The sequence below is a fragment of the Aquarana catesbeiana genome, linkage group LG04 (genome assembly GCF_042186555.1).
Source record: "Aquarana catesbeiana isolate 2022-GZ linkage group LG04, ASM4218655v1, whole genome shotgun sequence".
Lineage (NCBI taxonomy): Eukaryota > Metazoa > Chordata > Amphibia > Anura > Ranidae > Aquarana > Aquarana catesbeiana.
The window spans coordinates 605,443,438-605,464,541 of NC_133327.1; the positions used below are offsets into that span (position 1 = coordinate 605,443,438).

At 41.8% G+C, this 21,104-nt stretch overlaps 1 protein-coding gene across 5 annotated transcripts in view; it reads left to right on the plus strand.

The window, feature by feature from the left end:
• The window catches only part of KIF16B (kinesin family member 16B), a 603,866-nt gene that overhangs the window by 71,121 nt on the left and 511,641 nt on the right, over positions 1–21,104 (plus strand). For all 5 annotated transcript variants that reach the window (XM_073628238.1, XM_073628236.1, XM_073628237.1 and 2 more), the window contains exons 3-6: positions 3,834–3,947; positions 7,955–8,071; positions 17,287–17,384; positions 20,393–20,502. In XM_073628238.1, coding sequence (XP_073484339.1) covers positions 3,834–3,947; positions 7,955–8,071; positions 17,287–17,384; positions 20,393–20,502 — 439 coding nt within the window. The remainder of the gene's footprint in view (positions 1–3,833; positions 3,948–7,954; positions 8,072–17,286; positions 17,385–20,392; positions 20,503–21,104) is intronic.

A 21,104-nucleotide genomic window follows, 5' to 3' on the forward strand; every position in this document is an offset into this window, starting at 1 on the left:
TGCGTACACACGGCCGGACTTCCCGACAGAAAAAGTCCAATGGGAGCTTTCGGTCGGACATTCCGACCGTGTGTATGCCCCATCGGATTTTTTCTTTCGGCATTTCCGACGGACTCAGATATAAAACATGTTCTAAATCTTTCCGTTGGAAATGCAGACGGAGTTTAGCCCGTTGGCAAGTCCGGCTGTGTGTACGCGGCATTAGAGTATGGAGTAATGGCTATTGGTTTTAGCAGTTAGTAGGTCATTAGTGAGTTTTAGTTGGGCAGTGTCTCTATCTCTATATTATCTATCTCTATATTATCTATCTCTATATTATCTATCTCTATATTATCTATCTCTATCTCTATATTATCTATCTCTATCTCTATATTATCTATCTCTATCTATATATTATCTATCTCTATCTATATATTATCTATCTCTATCTATATATTATCTATCTCTATCTATATATTATCTATCTCTATCTTTATATTATCTATCTCTGTATTATCTATCTCTATCTATATATTTTCTATCTCTATCTCTATATTAGAGAGATAGAGAGATAGAGAGAGAGAGATCTATCTATATCTATATCTATATCTAGATAGATAGATAGATAGATATAAATGTGATCTGACGCTTCCGCTATGATTACACACAGTAAGCCAATCAGCCAGTGCCCGGTACCTGATGTCCACCTGCACACCTGATCGTTCCGCAGATCGCCGTTCTGACAGGAGGGACAGGATGGAATGTGTGTCCCTGCTAAGCAGGGAACAAATTCCATGCCTTCCCATAGCAAAAGCATCTGCTACAGTACACACAAACACTGGCTAGGCACACAGTTAGCCTTTTGATTGCCCCTGATGTTAACCCCTTCTCAGCCAATGTCAGTACAGTGACAGTGCATATTTTTTAGCACTGATCACTGTATTCGTGTCACTGGTCCCCAAAAAGTGTCAGGTGACTGATTTTGTCTGCCGCAGTCCCACTATAAGTCGTTGATCGCCACCATTACTAGTAAAAAAATAAATACATAAAAATATAGTTTGGTTTGCACAAAAGTTATAGCATGTATAGTTGTGTGAAAAAGTATTTGCCCCTTTCTGACTTTTTTTATTTTTTTGCATATTTGTCACACTTAAATGACTCAGATCCTCAAACTAATTTTATTATTACACAAAGATATCCCGAGTAAATACAAAATGTAGTTCTGTAAATGATGGTTTCATTTTTTAAGGCAAAAAAGCTGTCCAAACCTGCTTGGCTTTATGTGAAAAAGTAATTGCCCCCTAAACCTAATAACCGGTTGTGCCACCTTTGGTGGCAACAACTGCAATCAAGCGTTTGCGATAACTGGCCATTAGTCTTTCACATTGCTGTGGAGCAATTTTGGCCCACTCTTCTTTGCAGAATTGTTTTAATTCAGCCACAATGGAGGGTTTTCCAGCCTGAACGCCCTGTGTAAAGTCATGATACAGCATCTCAATTGGATTTAAGTCCAGGCTTTGACTAGGCCACTCCAAAACCTACATTTTTTATTGTTTGAACCATTTGAAGGTGGACTTACTGTTGTGTTTCAGATCAGTGTCCTGCTGCATAACCCAAGTGCACTTGAGCTTGAGGTCACAAAGTGATGGCCGGACATTCTCCTTTAGGATTTTCTGGTAGAGCTCAGAATTCATGGTTCATGGATCAATTATGGTAAGTCGTCCAGATTCTGAAGCTGCAAAGCAGCCCCAGACCATCACGCTGCCACCACCATGTCTGACAGTTGGTATGATGTTCTTGTTATGAAATGCTGTATTAGTTTTATGCCAGGTGTAACTGGATGCACACCTTCCAAAAAGTTTAATTTTTGTCTCATAAGTCCACAGAATATTTGCCAAAAATTCTTGGGGATAATCAAGATGTTTTTTGGTAAATGTGAGATGAGCCTTTTGCGTTCTTTTGGTCAGCAGTGGCTTTGGCCTTGGAACTCTCCCATGCATGCCATTTTTGCCCAGTCTTTTTTATTGTTGAATCATGATCTTACTGGAGGCAAGTGAGGCCTGCAGTTATATAGATGTTGTTCTAGGTTCTTTTATTTTTAATTTTTGTAGGCCACTCCTGGGAAGGTTCACCACTGTTTCAAGTTATCTCAATTTCTGGATAATGGCTCTCCTCGTGGTTCACTGGAGTTCCAAAGCCTTAGAAATGGCTTTGAAACCCTTCCTAAACCGATCCATGTACATTACTTTGTTTATTTTGTTTCTAATTCTAATTTTTTTAGATTGTGGCATGATGTGTAGCTCTTTGTGATCTGTTAGCGTGCTTCACTTTGTCAGACAGCTTCTATTTATGTGATTTCTTGATTCAACAAGTCTGGCAGTAATATGGCCTGGGTGTGGAAAAAGAAATTTAACTCAGCTTTCCAAAAAATTGTGGTTAATCAGTTCATTCATGATTCAGCATGGGAGGGGGCAATTACTTTTTCACATAGGGCCAGGCAGGTTGGAACAGCTTTTTTGCCTTAATAAATGAAGTAATAATTTTAAAAACTGCATCTTGGATTTACTCGGGGTATCTTTGTGTAATATTAAAATTTGTTTGATGATCTGAATCATTTAAGTGTGAGAAATCTGCAAAAAAAAATAAAAATCAGGAAGGGGCAAATACTTTTTCACACAACTGTACAATCAATATACACTTATTGGGATTTTTTACCAAAAATATGTAGCAGAATACATATTGGCCTAAATTTATGAAGAAATTAGATTTTTTAAATTTTTTAATAGTTTAAATAGAAAGCAACAAATAGTATTTATCGGCATATAACACGCACTTTTTTCCCCCTGAAAATAGGGGTAAAAGCGCGGGTGCGTGTTATACGCTGATATCATACCTTGGAAGGGAAGGAGGGAGACGAGTGCCGCCGGAATTCACAGAGCCGTCATCGCCTCTCCACTTGTCTCTCCGCTTGGCTCTAACTCACCTTGCGTGTCACACACACAGTCCCGCCTCCGCCTCTGGCATTGGACCAGTGTTCTGTCTATCACAGGAGCTGGTCCAATGCTGATGGCGGAGGCGGGACTGTGTATGTGACTGCCGACTGAGAGCCCAGTAAACAGATGACGGCTCTGTAAATTCCTATGGGAGATGGTGATCTGCATTGATGGGGGAGATGGGCACAGATCAGGCTGCACTGAAGCTGCAGATGGGCACTATTCAAGCTGCATTGATGCTCAATGACCATTATTTTGCTTCAAAGTGGTTTATTTAAAAAAAAAAAAAAAATTCCTGAAACTTCCCTCTTAAATTGGGGTGCGTGTTATACACTAGTGCATGTTATAAACAGATAAATACGGTTATATTGTTTTTTTTTCAAAATTGTCAGTATTTTTTTGTTTATAGCGCAAAAAATAAAAAACACAGAGGTGATCAAATACCACCAAGAGGAAGCTCTATTTGTGGGAAAAAAAAAGGACGTACATTTTTATTTGGGTACAGCATTGCATGACCGTGCAATTGTCATTTAAAGTAACGCAGTGCCGTATTTCAAAAAAAAAATAAATGGCCTGGTTATGAGGGGTTGTAAATCTTCCAGAGGTTAAGTCGTTAAGGAAGTGAGAGGACATAAAAGTGGATACCAGGAGTCCAAAACAGTAGGGTGCTGAATTGGGGAGCCCAAAAATGTATATAGATATACATAAAGTTAATATTTACAACCAAAAGAACTAGTATTCTGAAAATCCTAGGAAAGGTATCATACTTGGCTTAGTGTGAAGGGTGCTTTGGGATGTTCTGTACACTGATATAACAGGAATAGGTTTTCCTAACCAAGTATATTTTTTGTTTTTGCACAGTTGCCGGATGGGATAACTGGGGACTCTGGACGAGAACGGACCAAAACATTTACCTACGACTTCTCCTACTTCTCAGCAGACTCTAAAAATGCAAACTACATATCTCAAGAATGGGTAAGCTTTTCCAAGATTCGGCCTATAATTGTTCACTTTCCATAAATTCTCTGTATTTCTTACATCGTGTTTAGGCTCATGTAGTACTGAAGTGGCATGGGATTTTAAACCTTGTAAAAAATGTGATTGTGTTGGTGGAGGGTGGGAGCTGCTTTGTATTCACCGCAAACTTCCAGCATTTTGTAGCTGCTCAGAGAATGCATTTATTGTATGGGGTAACTTCCATTTTGGAGGGAGTTTGGCATGCTTATGACCTTAAAATTATAGGAAAAGAAATGTGGAAAAATGAATAAATGGCATTTTATATTCCACTTTTTTGTGGGGGTGAATTACACGTATATTTACAGTTATTCAGCAAAGATGTAAATTCTTGCGGTGTAATTTCTGAATGTCAAAGCCTTCTCTTTCTTTAAAAGCATTTGTATAGTTATATGAATTCACAGTTGGTTTTCTGAAAACCATATGCTAAATACTAATGGGCTTATTTAAAGACATTGCTAGAGATCAGTGGGATATGCTTTTCAACCAACCTCTCCTGAAAATGCTGATTTGCCTTTCTGTCCTGATTCATTGACCTCCAATATTTTATTTTATTATTTTTTTATTTTTTGGGTAAAGAATTGAGTACATTTTTCAATAATACAGGGTTGAAAGCGAAGAAGGGGAGGACTGTTGTCCGACACAGTACATGAGTCTAAGGCAGTGGTCTCCAAACTGTGGCCCGGGGGCCGGATGCAGCCACTTGCTTGCCATTATCTGGCTCTAGGAGCACTTTTTCTTTCCATTGATACAAAACATTATTCCTCCCACTGATAACAATGGGGCACTATTTGTCTGATTGATGCCAATCATGGGACACTGTTCCTCAAACTGACCCCAATAATGGAGCACTATACATCCCACTGACACAAGCAATGGGGCACTGTTCCTCCCACTGACCCCAAAGATACATTGCTTACTTCCATTGACACCAGTGATGGAGCACTCTTCACCCCCCCCCCCCCCACTGACACCAATGATGAGGCACTATTCCTCCCACTGACACTAGCCCTTTGTTTAGAAAGTTTGGAGTTTGGTAAACTGGCCCTTTGTTTAGAAAGTTTGGAGACCCCTGGTCTGATGTATATCAAATATTAGATGGTGGCAATGCAGCCAGAGCCGGTTGTGGTGGCGGCATCTGACCTGAATTGTAGATAAGAAGTTCTGACTTCCTTGGGTGCATGCTTGTTTCAGACCAACAATTCAGAAAGCAGTGGGGGCAGAGGCAGCTAGACTGGCATTTTCAGAAGTTGGTCAGCAATGACAACCTCAGTATTTTATCTCTGTACAGGTTTCCTTAAAGGCTTATGCACAATTGAACTAAAAAAACGCTGCTTTTTCCTTTTTCTCTGCCTCTAAACACCCCCTATGTTAGCCTATGTATCCTTGCACACGATAGACATTTACATGGGACCGTATGACCCCACAAACAGCCACCCTAATTCCACCCCACCAACACCATCTGATCAATCATGATGGTAAGGAAAACCATGAAACTGAAGTGTGGAAACTTATGGCCGTGACCCCTTTATTTGGGTTTTAAAACAAATATGCTAACCTTGAACCTTCATTGTGCCATACCTTTAACATTAAACACAGATCAATATCGCCATTAAAACTTTAACCAAACCACTTGCTCAGTCTTTCAGAACTCGAGCACCAAGCAACTGTACCAACCACCAGGTACCACCATAAACATTGGCCACTGACACCTGTGGGGCGACAATACCCCACTCAGTCTTTTAGGACTGGAGCACCAAGTAACCTACCAACCACTAGGTACCACCAAAAATGGTGTCTGCCCACACCTGCAGGCTGACATTACCCCAATAAAGTTAGGGCTGCGACAAAGGGAGGGAGGGGAGATGACAGTTTGACTATTCGGACTGTTGTAGCAGACTACAGATGTTGGCACCTATAAAGGAAAACAGTTGATCCCCACTGGTTGCTTGATTGGCTTTCAAATTTTGTTAAAGCATTTTTTTTTGACTGGCCAGGATCAAAGCAATGATTAACTTCTGGTAATAGCTGTCTTCTGTGCCCCATTATAAGTGACCAGGATGTGAGGTGGGGAGGGGAGAGATTTCCCAGGACCTGAAAAATAAACGGAGAAAGCCAGCAGAAAGATTCTGTACCTTTTTTTTTTTTTTTTTTTTTTTTTTTAATTGTGCTAATTCAATTAAAGCTGTGAATCATGGAAGACCATACAGGAAGAAAATAAAGGGTTGGCTGTGGGGGGGGTGACAGGACCCATGGGGACACTTGGTTAGCCCTGTGTCCTTAATAGGAGTTTAGAGGCAGAAGAAAACCCACCAAAGTTGCGTTCAGGAGAGGAGCTTTTGAGCATAAAAAAATGCTCAAAGCGCATAAACGTGCATTGGAAGTTATTATGGATTTTTTTGTTTATTTTTTAACCCCAAACTTCACCTTTTAAAACAAACCTATAAAACCACGAGTGTATTAACATGCAGAACGCTTTACCTTTCCTGGGGAAAATAGTGCTGCAGGCTTCCTCTAGCGTTGCTCATGAACAGAAAAGCCTACCATTTGGTTAGATTTTTCTGAAGGTTTCGTTTAGAGTTTGAAGCTGAACACCAGGCACAAAAACTTTCATTTTTAGACCTTACTGCACACTGGTTTCTTGTAAACGCTGTTTATCCTGACAGGAGAAAATCAGCATTATAAACCTAAGCTGCATTCTTTCAAACCAGTTTAGCAGAGTGTAGCAGAGATTGGGCTTTTATTTCATTGGCCAGAATTTAAATTTTTTCTGGTCATTGAAATAAACGCTGAAGTGCTATATGCACCTAGTGTTTAAGCGTGTTTAACAGTGTTTAGGGTTTTTTGTGGTCTAAATTCTTTCTCCTGAATGTGATTTTTGGGTGTTCAGCAAACATCCTCTAAACCAGTGGTTCTCAACTCCTGTAGGACCCACAAACTAGTAGTGACATAGTCAGTAGGTGGCATATAGCCTGTGCAGAGAGCAGTACCCAGTGAGCCCACCCACTACAGGCAACCTGTGGAAAATTACAGGAGGAGGAGACAAGACCAGTCCTGGACAAGGAGAAGAGAGCGGCAGTGACTGGTCTTTATTACAGGAAGCTCCTACATAAAGAGAGTTTACACTGGGTTACTGCACAAATCTGAAAGAAATACACAAAGCACATTGCGTATCTCTTGTATTTAGACAATATTCGCTTATCCCAGTGTTCAGCTTTATATCGTCTGATGTTCACTTTGAGATTTCTCCAGCCACAACAGGAAATCAGAGGAAATCTCTGTAGCCACCAGAATTAGTGTCCCCATTTAGACGATTTCCCCTCTGTTGCTGTACTGATGACCACTAAACATTCAGGATTTTCTTTCTCTTTTGGTGATGTGGTCACCAGAACATATAGAGAGGGTGACTCTCCTTAAAGCTAAGCCCCACCCAAAAGTGTAACTCCGCTTATCTGACTCCTCCCCCCTCCGGTGCCACATTTGGCATCTTTTTTTTGGGGGGGGGGGGGGGGAGCGGATACCTGTACCTGTCCCTACTTCTGGGAGATTGCACTACGGCGCAATTATTCAGAAGTTTGCCCCCCCCCCCTCCTCCTTCCCCTGCCGCCGGGCATGCGCAGTAGGGAATTAGCTGGGAAGCCTTGCCTTTAGTGCCGGTTTCAATTACAATGGCGGCAGGAGCACCTGAGAGCCGATGGACACATTGGCTGGGGTGCCGACATCTCTGGATTTGGTAAGGGTCCTAATATTAAAAGTCAGCAGCTACATTATGTGTAGCTGCTGACTTTTATTTTTAGATTTTTTTGAGGGGGGGTGGCGGGGGACTCCTCTTTAACAGGGACAAAAACAGCAATAAAGACTGTACAGGTGTTCTAATCCCTCTCCACTCCCAAACTAAAAAAAACAAAAAAAAAGTTTTGCCTTCAGTTATATTTTTATTTTGATAATCAAAAATCTCTCTTATTCAGGTTTTTAAGGATCTTGGCAGCGAAGTTCTCAAGTCAGCATTTGAAGGGTACAACGCCTGTGTCTTTGCCTATGGACAGACTGGCTCTGGAAAGTCCTATACTATGATGGGAAACCCGGTATGAAGATGTTTTTTTTTCTTCTACAAGTGTCTTCAGCTCTGTATATGGTATTCTAATTGTAACGTGCGGTCCAATGATTAGGCGGCTAGTAATCCAAGACTAGATCATCCGCTTTCCCTTACAAATATTGGCTGGGTGCTGCCAATCACTGCTTAGTATAGGTGACTTGTTCTGTCTGTAGCTCCCCACTTCATCCAGTGTCCCTTTTTTATGATTTTACATTGGTTGGAAATGATGTCATAAGGAAGAACTGAAAATGTGTCATGCCCCTGACTTTAAAGCGGTTCTGTAGCTGCTGACTTAAAAAAAAAAAAAAAAAAAAAAAAAAAAAAGGGCACTTGCCTGTCCAGGGATCCAGCACCATTTTCTCTCGGGCCGGTTCTTCACTGGTCTAAGGTCCCTGGTGCCAGCATGTTATTTGTGGGCAGCCAGCTGTGATGCTATGCAGCGTCACAGCCGGTTACCCACTGCGCATGCGTGAGCCGCGCTGCACTTTGTGAATTTCCCTGAAGCTTTCTAAGACCTATGACATGTCTCAGAAGGCTGTAGGCATGGGGGATCCATCACAGCAATCCGATCAGAAGTGGGAGCGGGTACCTACATTTATTACAAATTATAGAAGAAACCCTCAGGGTCAAAACTGCACCTTGAAAGTGTATTGCTTAAAGCAAAACTACACTGCATCTGAGCAACACAAACCAAACACGCAATTAAATTCATTTTTAACATTCAACGCAAATTGCCCCATCTATCCAGGTCTCCATGCTTTATTTTGAGAAATCACTTTTAAAAACGCCCCCTAAAATTCCTGGCCATGGCCATCTTGAGTAAGGGCAGATGATTCATGTAGCATTTACTTCCTGGAATCCATCTGCTCTTAGACTGATTTTAGACTTGTCAATCTCTGGCAGATAGGTCATCTGCAGGCCTTACATTCCTTTTTTTTTTTTTTTTTTTAATCTTTTTAACGCCTCTACATTAAATGGGTTGTAAAGGTTTTTTTTTTTTTTTTTTTTAAACCACTAGAGGACCAGCCGCTGCAGCTGTATGTTGGCCGCTTTAAGACCACTAGGGGGCGCGATGACAGAGCCAATGTATGTGCCGGGCAGCTGCAAAGTCCGCCAGAGAACCGCGATTGCTCCTGAGAGAGACAGAACAGAGGTTTGTCAATGTAAACAGACAGATCTCCGTTCTGTCAGGAGAGCGGAGACCGATCTGCTGTTCATACTAAGTATGAACAGCGATCGGTCTCCTCCTCCAGGCAGTCTCATCCCCCCACAGTTAGAATCACTCCCTAGGACACACCTTTAACCCCTTCATCGCCCCCTAGTGTTAACCCCTTCCCTGCCAATGACATTTATACAGTAATCAGTGACTTTTTTTTAGCACTGATCGCTGTATAAATGTCACTGATCCCAAAAAAGTGTCAAAATTGTCCAATTTGCAAGCCGCAATGTCGCAGTCCCTCTAAAAATCATAGATCACCACTATTACTACACTCGTGCGGGCATGCTCCTGAGTCCTGCTGCTGCGTCCATTGACACAGACAGCAGAACTCGGCCCTGCCCCCCAGCTCCCGTGTCATTAGCTGGATTGACAGCAGTGGGCCAATGCTCCCGCTGCTATCAATCCAGCCAATGAGGACCCAAGACATTGGCTAGTGCTGCTCTGCTCCTTCCCGTCCCTGGAACGATCGGGTTCAGGTAAGTAAAGGGGGGGGGGGGCTCTAGGGGGCAGCTGCACTACAAAAGGTTTTTTACTTTAATGCATAGAATGCATTAAGGTGAAAAACCTTGAGGGTGTACAACTCCTGTTGGACCCCATGATGCTCAATTGATAGTGTTTTTTTTTTTTTTTTTCAAAAAAGGTTATTTTCTGACATTTACATTGAGGTTATGTTTTAAATTTAGTTGCATATAGTACATATTAGGGCAGTTGTTGCCAGATGTGGCCCTTTGCTTGCTTCTATCTTGGGGCACCATTTCATCCACTAATATCAACAATTGGGCATAATTCCACCCTCAACTGACACCAATGAAAATGTACAATTCCTTCCAATAAAACCAATAATTCCTACCAATGACAGCAGTGACGGGGCACTATTCCTACCAATGATGGCAAGATGGGGCACAATTCCTACCAATGACAGCAATGGGGCACAATCATATATTATATCTTACTGTATATTATATACTGTATATCATATCATATATTGTATATATTATACTATATATCATATTCTCCTCTCCCCTATCTCATTTATCATATCTCTCCTATCTCATACAGTGCCTTGAAAAAAGTCTTCATACCCCTTGAAATTTTCCACATTTTGTTTACTCTTATTTACTCTGATACCCCTAACTAAAATCTAGTGGAACAAATTGCCTTCAGAAGTCACCTAATTAGTAAATAGTGTCCACCTGTGTGTAATTTCATCTCTGTATAAATACAGCTGTTCTGTAGAGCACCTTAGTGAACAAACAGCACCATGAAGGCCAAGGAACACACCAGACAGGTCAGGGATAAAGTTGTGGAGAAGTTTAAAACAGGGTTAGGTTATAAAACAATATCCCAAGCTTTGAACATCTCATGGAGCACTGTTCAATTCATCTTCCGAAAATGTAGGTATGTACATAAATGTAAAGAGTATGGCAAAATTGCAAACCTACCAAGACATGGCCGTCCACCTAAATTGACAGGCGGGGCAAGGAGAGCATTAATTAGAGAAGTAGCCAAGAGGCCCATGGTAACTCTGGAGGAACTGCAAAGATTTCACAGCTCAGGTGGGAGAATCTGTCCGCAGAACAACTATTAATCGTGCACTCCACAAATCTGGCCTTTATGGAAGAGTGGCAAGAAGAAAGTCATTGTTGAAATAAAGCCATAAGAAGTCCTGTTTGCAGTTTGCGAGAAGCCATGTGGGGGACACAGCAAATATGTGGAAGAAGGTGCTCTGGTCAGATGAGACCAAAATTGAACTTTTTGGCCTAAAAGAAAATCGCTATATGTGGCGGAAAACTAACATTGCACATCACCCTGAACATGGTGAAACATGGTGGTGGCAGCATCATGTTGTGGGGATGCTTTTCTTCAGCAGGGACAAGGAAGCTGGTCAGAGTTGATGGGAAGATGGATGAAGCCAAATACAGGGCAATCTTAGAAGAAAACCTGCTAGAATCTGCAAAAGACTTGAGACTGGGGCGGAGGTTAATTTTCCAGCAGGACAACGACCCCAAACATACAGTCAGAGCTTCAATGGAATGGTTTAGATCATGGGTGCTCAACCTGTGGACCTCCAGCTGTTGTGGAACTACAAATCCCATGAGGCATTGCAAGGCTAACAGTTACAAGCATGACTCCCAAAGGCAGGGGCTTGATGGGAATTGTAGTTCCACAACAGCTGGAGGGCCACAGGTTGAGCACCCATGGTTTAGATCAAAGTATATTCTTGTGTTAGAATGGCCCAGTCAAAGTCCAGACCTAAATCCAATTTAGAATGTGTGGCAAGACATGAAAATTGCTGTTCACAGACACTCTCCATCCAATCTGACAGAGCTTCAGCTATTTTGTAAAGAAGAATGGGCAAAAATGTCACTCTCTAGATGTGAAAAGCTGGTAGAGACATCCCCAAAAAGACTTGCAGCTGTAATTGCAGAGAAAGGTGGTTCTACAAAGTATTGACTCAGGGGGGCGCTATACAAATGCATGCCACACTTTCACATATTTATTTGTAAAAAAAAAATGTTGAAAACCATTTATCATTTTCCTTCCACTTCACAATTATGTGCCACTTTGTGTTGGTCTATCACATAAAATCCCAATAAAATAAATTTACTTTTTTGATTGTAACATGGAAAATGTGGAAAATGTAGTATTATTATTATTATTATTATTATTATTTCAGATACTTGTATAGCGCAGAAAATTTCAAGGGGTATGAATACTTTTTCAAGACATTGTATCATCTCTCCTATCTCATATCTCTCCTATCTCATATCTCTCCTATCTCATATCTCTCCTATCTCATATCTCTCCTATCTCATATCTCTCCTATCTCATTTCTCTCCTATCTCATTTCTCTCCTATCTCATTTCTCTCCTATCTCATTTCTCTCCTATATACTGTACATATAGATATAGATATCTATATCTATAGATAGATAGATAGACAGATAGATATAATCTCTATCATCTCATTAGACACGTATGCTTCTATGACTTGGATGTAGAACTGATGTTATTAGGAACTCTAGCCAAAATCAAAAGTTCTCTCTAGTTTCTAAAGAATAAACAGAACCTATTAAAGTGGTATCAAGCCCCAAACCAAACATGTAATATATTGCAGCTTGCCAATTATTAGAGGTGGTGGCTGCATTAGTTTTCTTTTTTTTTTTCCCCCACTCTGTTTGCACGTGTTGATCTGTACAGTAACACACCTCCTGTATTTGAGTGCCCCCATACTTCTAATGACAGCAATGACGGGGCACAATTCCTACCAATGACCGCAGCGACGGGCACAGTTCCTTCCAATGATACCAAGAATGGGGCACAATTCCTTCCAATGACATCAATGATAGGGCATAATTCCTTGCAGCGACGGAACACTATTCTTTCCGATGACAGCAATGATGGGCACAATTCCTCCCAATGATGGCAACGACGGGGCACAAATCCTCCCAATGACACCAAAGATGGGGCACTGTTTTTCCCCACTGTCATCAGGACCTTTTCTAGTCCAAATGGCCACAGTCTGGCCCCCCAAAGTCTGGAGGACAGTAAACTGGCCCCTTGTTTAGAAAGTTTGGAGACCCCTGTATTAGGGTATTCTCTAGTATTTATAGGTTTAATTAATGTTGTGTCTTACAATCTCTGCAATCCCCAAATATCACTTCATATATCATATTTATCTGGATTCCTGCTGCTTAAAAAATAAATAAAAAAATGTGCTTAGAAAATCAATGCCTGCTGCAGCCTGTAATGCATCTTCTTCCTCTGCCATCTTTCCATTGACATAAAAAGTTCCAGTGCAGCAACTTTTGCCTCATTAACGGTTGCTGTAATTTTATGGCTTAGCGCAGCTTCACTTGCACGGTGTAAATGTACCCAGCAGCGAGGGGTGTAATAAAACGCCACAATCGTTCCACGCAGATTCAGTTTATCCCATAGGCTTGTGCAATCTGTCTTGCGCTTACTCAGTCAAGCATTCGCTGGAGGTAATGAGCATATGTGCATCTATGTAATACAATCCACATTTCCTAGAAATGGCACTGAGAATGATATTAAACTGCTGCGGAATAATTGTTATCCCAGCTGAGTACTTATGGAAAACAATAAGAAAATTATTCAAATGCACCATTTCAGCCATTGCCTTTTAAAGTGGAAGTAACCCTTAGCTGAGTGATATTTAGTCTTCTAAGGCACTGCATATCAGAAATGTCAATTTTTAAATAAAATACTTGTTTTCTCCTTTTTGTTCATCCTTTGTAGCATATCATCACTGCTTATCTCTAGTCTCTTTACACCCACTTCTTGTCTACATATATCCACTATAGCTACTTTTTTTATTTTATTTTTTTATTGTGTTTTTACTGCAAGTCACAATAATGGAGCATGCCTGTGCAATTCACATCCACACAACCGCTTGTAGTTTCCACTTGGAGAACATTTTGACAAGGTGACAATGCAGGAAAACAGCTAGGAGACAAGGACAGCGTTGTCACCCTATACCGGGGTGCAAGTGCTTGCATAGGGACACTTGGGGCTGGTAATATTTTATTAAAAACCTGTTCAGACCAGAACTAAAATCTTTGTTCTCAGCTGCTAATAGGGGTTAGAGAGGTGTGGGTGAAAAAACAGCATTACACTGATCTTCCCAATTAATGGCTGTGCCCAGGGGGGAGCGTGTAGGCAGAAGTCTGACCATTGGAGGACAGGCAGGCTGTTCTCCCAGCACAAACAGAAAACTTATCACGCTGGGTTAGATGTGCTCTCATAACTAGCATGGTCAGATTGCAATAGGAAAGCAGGGGACTGGCTAGATCACCAGATATTTCACTCTAATAAAGCAATACACAAAGAGAATAGGATACTTTTTAAACACAAATACATGGTACAATGGGCATATATCAGAAATATGAAATGTTGGGTAACATATCCTTTAAGACGTGATTTCTGCAGTGAACATGTATAGAGTTGGTTATCCACTAACCATCAAGGATATTGAAAAGGAGATCCATCGCTCCATGTCCTGTGGCAGCTATAACTGGGAACTTGAAGTAGGTGGGTGACCACAATGCTTGCTTAGGCCTGATTCACACCTAGGAATTTTTTGTGCTTTTTGCATTTGGCAGATTTGCCCTAAAGAACGTGTTCTATAGGAAACCATGTTAAATGGGCTGTAGTGCACATCTGCAAAATGCACAAACCACTAAAAATGCCTAGGTGCGAATCAGGCCATATACTGTGAATCTGAGGCCTTTGGGGAGATGTCCACCTTGCATAATCAGCAGTAACTAGGATAGAGGGGCTTTTTTTTTTTTTCTCAAAGGGCAAGAGACTTTTCACCTAGCAAGGTACATATTCACTAACCTTAGTATATGTGATGAAGCTGGTTTCCACTCATCATTCAATCATGCCTTGGCAAAAATCTTTTATTTATTTATTTATTTTTAACTTATGTAGGTGTTTGGGTTTTCAAAGTGAACATAGCTCTGGCTTTTTTTACTAAGCGTATTGAACATTTACTTTGCACTGTGAACCCACACTACTCCAAGGGTGCTAAACCCGTGGCACGTGTGGCCCGCAATGTTAATTTTGGCAGAAAATTTTGATTTAGTTTTAGTCTTGGCCTTAGGACTAAAATGTCATTTTAGTTTTAGTCCCATTTTAGTCTTCTGCAGTTGTTTTAGTCGTATTTAGTCGACTAAATCTCCAGTACATTTTAGTCGACTAAAACTATATTTAGTCGTCTAAAATCTAATGAGTGTAATTACATTGTAATGAATTAGTTAACCTTTCTCTACAATTCAAACTCATTATATACTGCTGGAGTGAAAAATGTAATATGTTATTATTTATGGTATTGAGGTATGAACATGTACTACAGACCAGTGTTCATTTTGAAGTCAAATTTCAATTTAGTTTTAGTCTTATGCCGTGTACACACAGGTGGACTTTTCGACCGGACTGGTCCGACGGGACGAATCTGTCGTACAATCCGACCGTAGGTGGGCTTCATCGGACCTGCAGCGGACTTTTTCGGACGAAAATCAGACCGACTTTAGATTTAGAACATGATTCAAATCCTTCCGACGGACTCGAGTCTGGTCGAAAAATCCGCTCGTCTGTATGCTAGTTCGACGGACGAAACCCGATGCTAGGGCAGCTATTGGCTATCAACTTCCTTATTCTAGTCTGGTCGTATGTCATCACGTACGACTCAGTCGGACTTTGGTGCGATCGTGTGTAGGCAAGTCCGTTCGCTCGAAAGTCTGTTGGAAAGACCATCGGACCTTTGATGCCGAAAAGTCCGCCTGTGTGTATACGGTCTTAGTCTTTTGACTAAAATGGCATTTTAGTTTTAGTCCCATTTTAGTCTTTTGATTAAAATGCCATTTTAGTTTTAGTCATATCTTAGTCATCTCAATCTTTTTAGTTTTAGTCGACTAAAATAGTATTCATTTAGTTGACTAAAATGTTTTAGTCAACAAAATTAACACTGGTGGCCCAGTGGCGCAACCTCAAACTAGGGTAGTGCATGCCCATGCTCTGGGATGGGGGGGTCGGCAAGCCCAAATCATGATCAACAGGTTGCCAACCCGCCATCCCAGAGCATCAGAGTGCATGAAGCCACTGCCAGCAGCAGAGGAAGTAGACAACCGGGAGCAGGAGCCGCATAAGTCTCTTGTCCCAGGAGGAGTGATATCAAGTGCTCTTCACCTGGGACCTTTCTAGCAGCCTGGAGAGCGATGTCAGCAGAAGCTGGAAAAGGAAAAGAAGGTCAGTGTATTAAACATCCATACACTGCACTTTTGCAATGGGCATATTAGCACTTATAAAACATTAGCACTTATAAAAAAAGGGTTACCGTATATACTCGAGTATAAGCCGAGTTTTTCAGCACATTTTTTTTGTGCTGAAAACGCTCCCCTCAGCTTGTACTCGAGTCTCCCTGCCTCACTGTGCCCATCTGCAGCCTCCTGCACCTGATCTCCCGGCGCTGTGACATACAGTCTAGTTGGCGGCCGTCCAGTGTAACAAAGCCCCGCCTTTTCCTCATCTGTGATAGGCGGAACACTGACTCACTGCTGGGAAACTGAATCAGTGGTCCATCACGGACGAGGAGGAGGCGGGGCTTTGTTACACTGCACTCCCGCCGACTAGACTGCATGTCACAGCGCCGGTGTTCTGGAGATCAGGTACATGAGGCTGCATATGGACACAGTGAGGCTGCAGATGGGCATTGTTGACCTTCTTTTCCACTTACAGTAGCTGCTGCATTTCCCACCCTAGGCTTATACTCGAGTCAATAAGTTTTCCCATTTTTTTGTGGTAAAATTAGGTGCCTCGGCTTATATTCGGGTCGGCTTCTACTCGAGTATATACGGTATTAGGCTGCTTTCACACTGATCCACAGGTGCAGTGCAGTGCACCTGCAGCTTTCCTGCAGGTTACCTGAGCCATACACTTCTATAATATACACTGGGTTCAGTGCACTTTCAGAAAGTGCACCACACCTGCAAGATGTAATAGAAGTCTATGACAAAGCACAGCTAACCCACAGGGAAGCCACAGGTGCACTGCCTGGTGCGGGTAAACTACAGCACATCAGTGTGAAAGCAGCCTTATAGGGGGCTCAGGACGGTGAGGGCTTGTTTAAGATTTGCCGTTTGGGGGTCAGTAAAACCCCATAGTTCATTGTGTCCCATGACCGGTTACCAAATCACTTAAGTGGCCCTCGCTCCTTGAGCACCCCTGCTCTACTCCTTTAGTAAGTCATCCCTAGTATGTAATTCAATCCACTTGACATGCACCCTTTTTTTTCTTTGCTTTTGTGGACATACTTGTGGGATTGTATATAGTTGTTCCGGAGTCGTGCACCGCAGTTCTTCAGCCTCTGCTTGAACTCTAATAAGAAGCAGCATGATTGTGTAGTTTGAAGGATTTGTTTTTAAATTCTCCTGTCTAATCTCCTGGATTCCACTGGTACCACAGGGTGATTCTGGTCTAATACCCCGGATTTGTGAAGGATTGTTCAGTAGGATTGCTGACGTTACGAGGAGGGGCATTGCATCATTTCGTACAGAAGTCAGGTATGTTTTATGATTGTTCAGTGTTCCAGAACAAGGTTATCATACACCGTTATTTAAAATTATATTTTTTAATTTAGAACGCAAATGTAGTTATTCCATAGTTTTACCCCACCAGTGATCTTCTTGCCACTTACTGGTTAAAATAATAAAATTGTACCTCCAATGAAGGTGCAGGTGAAGTCCGGTATATCCGTGGCCCTAAACGAAAATGGCAATCGCCCCAAATAATAATAAGCTTTTAGAGTAAGGTGTACATGGAAGGGCTTTACACTGACAAGCATTTTCCACACTTACCAGCTAGCCAGTAAAGAAAACAAATTACAGCAAACATTTCTATTAAAAACAGACGCTTTAGTTGCTTGACATTAGCAAATATATTGCCTCATCAAGTGCCTTGTTCAGGCCCTTCTGTATAGTGCGGTTCGAACTCTAATCTATGAAAGCCTCCATGTTGGAGCACATATAGCAATGAATACATTTAGGCTCGGTTCACACTAGTGCAGGCTGCGCGTTGCGGGGCTCGCATTGACTCCTGCACCCTCAACGGAATCGCACTACTCTTGCGAAACACGCAGGGCTGCCATTCATTCTGAATGACACCCCCATGCGTCTCAGCCTGGAACACAATCGGGGGTGCGGGAACCGCATGGTCAAAAACACCATGCAGTTTTCCCGCAGCCGCAGTTTTAAAAAGGTGCATGCGCATGTTTTGTGCGGTTCACTCGGCACAGCAGCCTATTCAAATGAATGGGCTGTCATGCCAGAGCAAACGTGAGACTCACAGCCCGCACTAGTGTGAGCCGAGCCTAAGGGCAGGTATGCCTGGAGGCAGCCCATCTCTCCTTAAAAGCACAAGGACACACCAGAAGCCCAGCAAAGCACAATGGCAGCTAAAGGCATCTAATTTGTAAATTGCAGCAAGCTAAACAAAAATGGCAAACACTTTTTAACTAGCTTTTAAAGTAAGGTGCACATGTTGGGGCTTTACACAGAATAAACAAAACAAATCTTTTTCAAGCACACTAAGGCCCGATGCACACTTAGAGGTTTATTTACTAAAACTGGAGAGTGCGAAATCTGGTGCAGCTTAACCACTTGCCTACTGGGCATTTAAACCCCCTTCCTGCCCAGACCAATTTTCAACTTTCAGCGCTGTCACTCTTTGAATGACAATTTCGCGGTCGTACAACACTGTACCCAAATTAAATTTTTATCATTTTTTTTCACACAAATCAAGCTCTCTTTTGGTGGTTTTTAATCAGTGCTGGGTTTTTTATTTTTTGTTAAAAAAAAAAAAAAAAAAAAGACCGAAATTTTTTTGAAAAAAATAAAACGGTTTCATAGTTTGTTATAAAATTTTGAAAACAGGTAATTTTTCTTCTTCATTGATGTACGCTGATTAGGCTGCACTGATGGGCACTGATAAGGCGGCACTGATGAGGCGGCATTGATAGATGGCACTGAAGGGCACTTATAGGTGGCACTGATAGGCGTCAGATTGGCAGCACTGATGATGAGGTACTGATGAGTATTGATTGGCAGCACTGTAGGTTCTGGTCGGTGGCACTGGTAGGTGGCACGGTGGACACTGGCAGGTGGCAAAGGTGGGCACAGATGAGGCAGTTGCGGCTTTCTTTGTGAGGGACCTATGTCCCTCTGACAGAAGCCGGTGATCAGCCTTTTTTTTCCCCTCATGCTGACAGCGTGAGGGAAAAAAAAATACTGATTACCGTTCTTCTGTTTACATAATGTGATCAGCTGTCATTGGCTGACAGCTGATCAAGTGGTAAGGGGCCAGGATCGACTTCTTCTTCCGATCTGTGATCAGGCAAAGCCTCATAGACTCGGTGATCAGAGTGAGCCGCACTCAACCCGCAGGGACACGCAGACAGGGCATGCTCCTGGCAATTAAGGCCCACGCTGTAGCCGTCTTTCGGCTATAGCACGGGTGGCAAGAAATTCATCCGCTTCAAATTTTTTTTTCTTGTCAAAGCTTAATTGAACAAGCTGAAGTTAGAAGCTGTTTGGCTACCGTGCACAGCTGCACCAGATTTTGAACTCTCTAGTTTTAGTAAATCAAGTCCATGGTTTTCAGCTCCAGTGCATGAGGCTCTGGCATTTTAGGTGGCGGAAGGCAAAGGTGCACCAAGTAGCCCCACTGCTGGTAGCTTGTTAGCCTTTATGAGAGGCTGATAGCTGCTGTGGCTTTACGGTTCATTGAATGCTACCAACGGTTAGGGCAGTGTGCGTCCAGGGAGGAATGCATCCGTCCCTCAGTGAATACTGCTCTAAACAGTAGTAGAACTTTATGCACCATCCAGCCACAGCAACTATCAGCCTCTCATATTGTTTAACAGACTGCTGGCAGCACTGCTGGGCTATGTGCTTGTGCCTTCCACCTGCACCAAAATGCCATAGCCTCATCAAAATTGAGAAACCAAATTATAACTGCACATAAATTCTAGGAAACCTACCTTTACCATCATCTGCTGTGACACAAATATGAATACTGTGAATTCTACAAATCAATAAAATTTAATCTTATACTCAATTATACTCCATTTTAGCTGGTCAAACCTTTCTTTGAAACATCAACTTCTCAGTGAAAAGCATGTAGTCAATCATAGAAATCCAAGTAGCATGGTCTGGTGGAACAGAGTTTTCAGACCTTTTATATAGGTATGTGCACCATGGGCGGGTGACATTCATATTTAATGGCACCCCAGTGCATGTTGCACCACATATCCGTGCACGGTAACACAGAATCTTGCGTTATTTTGCAGTGCATTGCAAAAGATGCTGCAGGTCTGTTTTTCTGCCTTGCGATTCAAATAAATGGGCTGCATGAAAAACGCATGTTACAGGCTTACCCAATGTGTGTTAAAGCAATTCACCAGTACCAGTGGCTGCATATTGTTTGCTGTACAGTACATTAGCTGATGTTTGTTTTTTTTCCCCTGGCACAGCACCTCATAGCTCTCGTTGTGTATTTTCTGCATTTCATTTAGCTACCTAGAAATTTACAATGAGCGAGTGAGAGATCTGCTGCGAAGGAAGTCATCAAAAACCTTTAATTTACGAGTTAGAGAGCATCCCAAAGAAGGCCCTTATGTTGAAGGTGGGTAATTATACATCATTTTATTCAATTATAAATATTATTACAGAAAGTTTATCTTTTTAAAGTTGAATTTTTCCCCGAACAATCTGTATTGCATGCATCTCCGCGTGCTGATCCCAAAACATTTTATAGTCCTTTAAAGTAGAAGTTCACTTTTGAGAACATGTTACATGTTCCTCCCGCGTGGAGCGTCGTAGTAGTTAATTGATTTCTTCCTATCAGTGTATCTGCCTTCCCGTATGGGGGAATGTATGGCACACAGACATACTGACCGATCTGAAGGAGACCTGCATGGCACCAGCGATCTGCTAAATTGTGGTGCAATGCTTTACAGGCTCCAAAAGTAAAAAAAAAAATAAAAATTTCTTACCTGCAAAAAAATGTGCATTTCTTTTTTATTTTTATTTTTCATACATCATGGGACACAGAGTTAGGCTAATATTCATTACCTGCTGGGATATATCGTCTCCAGGTGAATGGACACTTGTAGACCAAAGGTCTTTAGACAGGAAGTGATCCTCTGTATAACCCCTCCCATTCAGGAAGTACATTGTTTTTTTACCAGTGTCTGCAAGGTGGATGGCACGGTTGTTTGAGCTCTC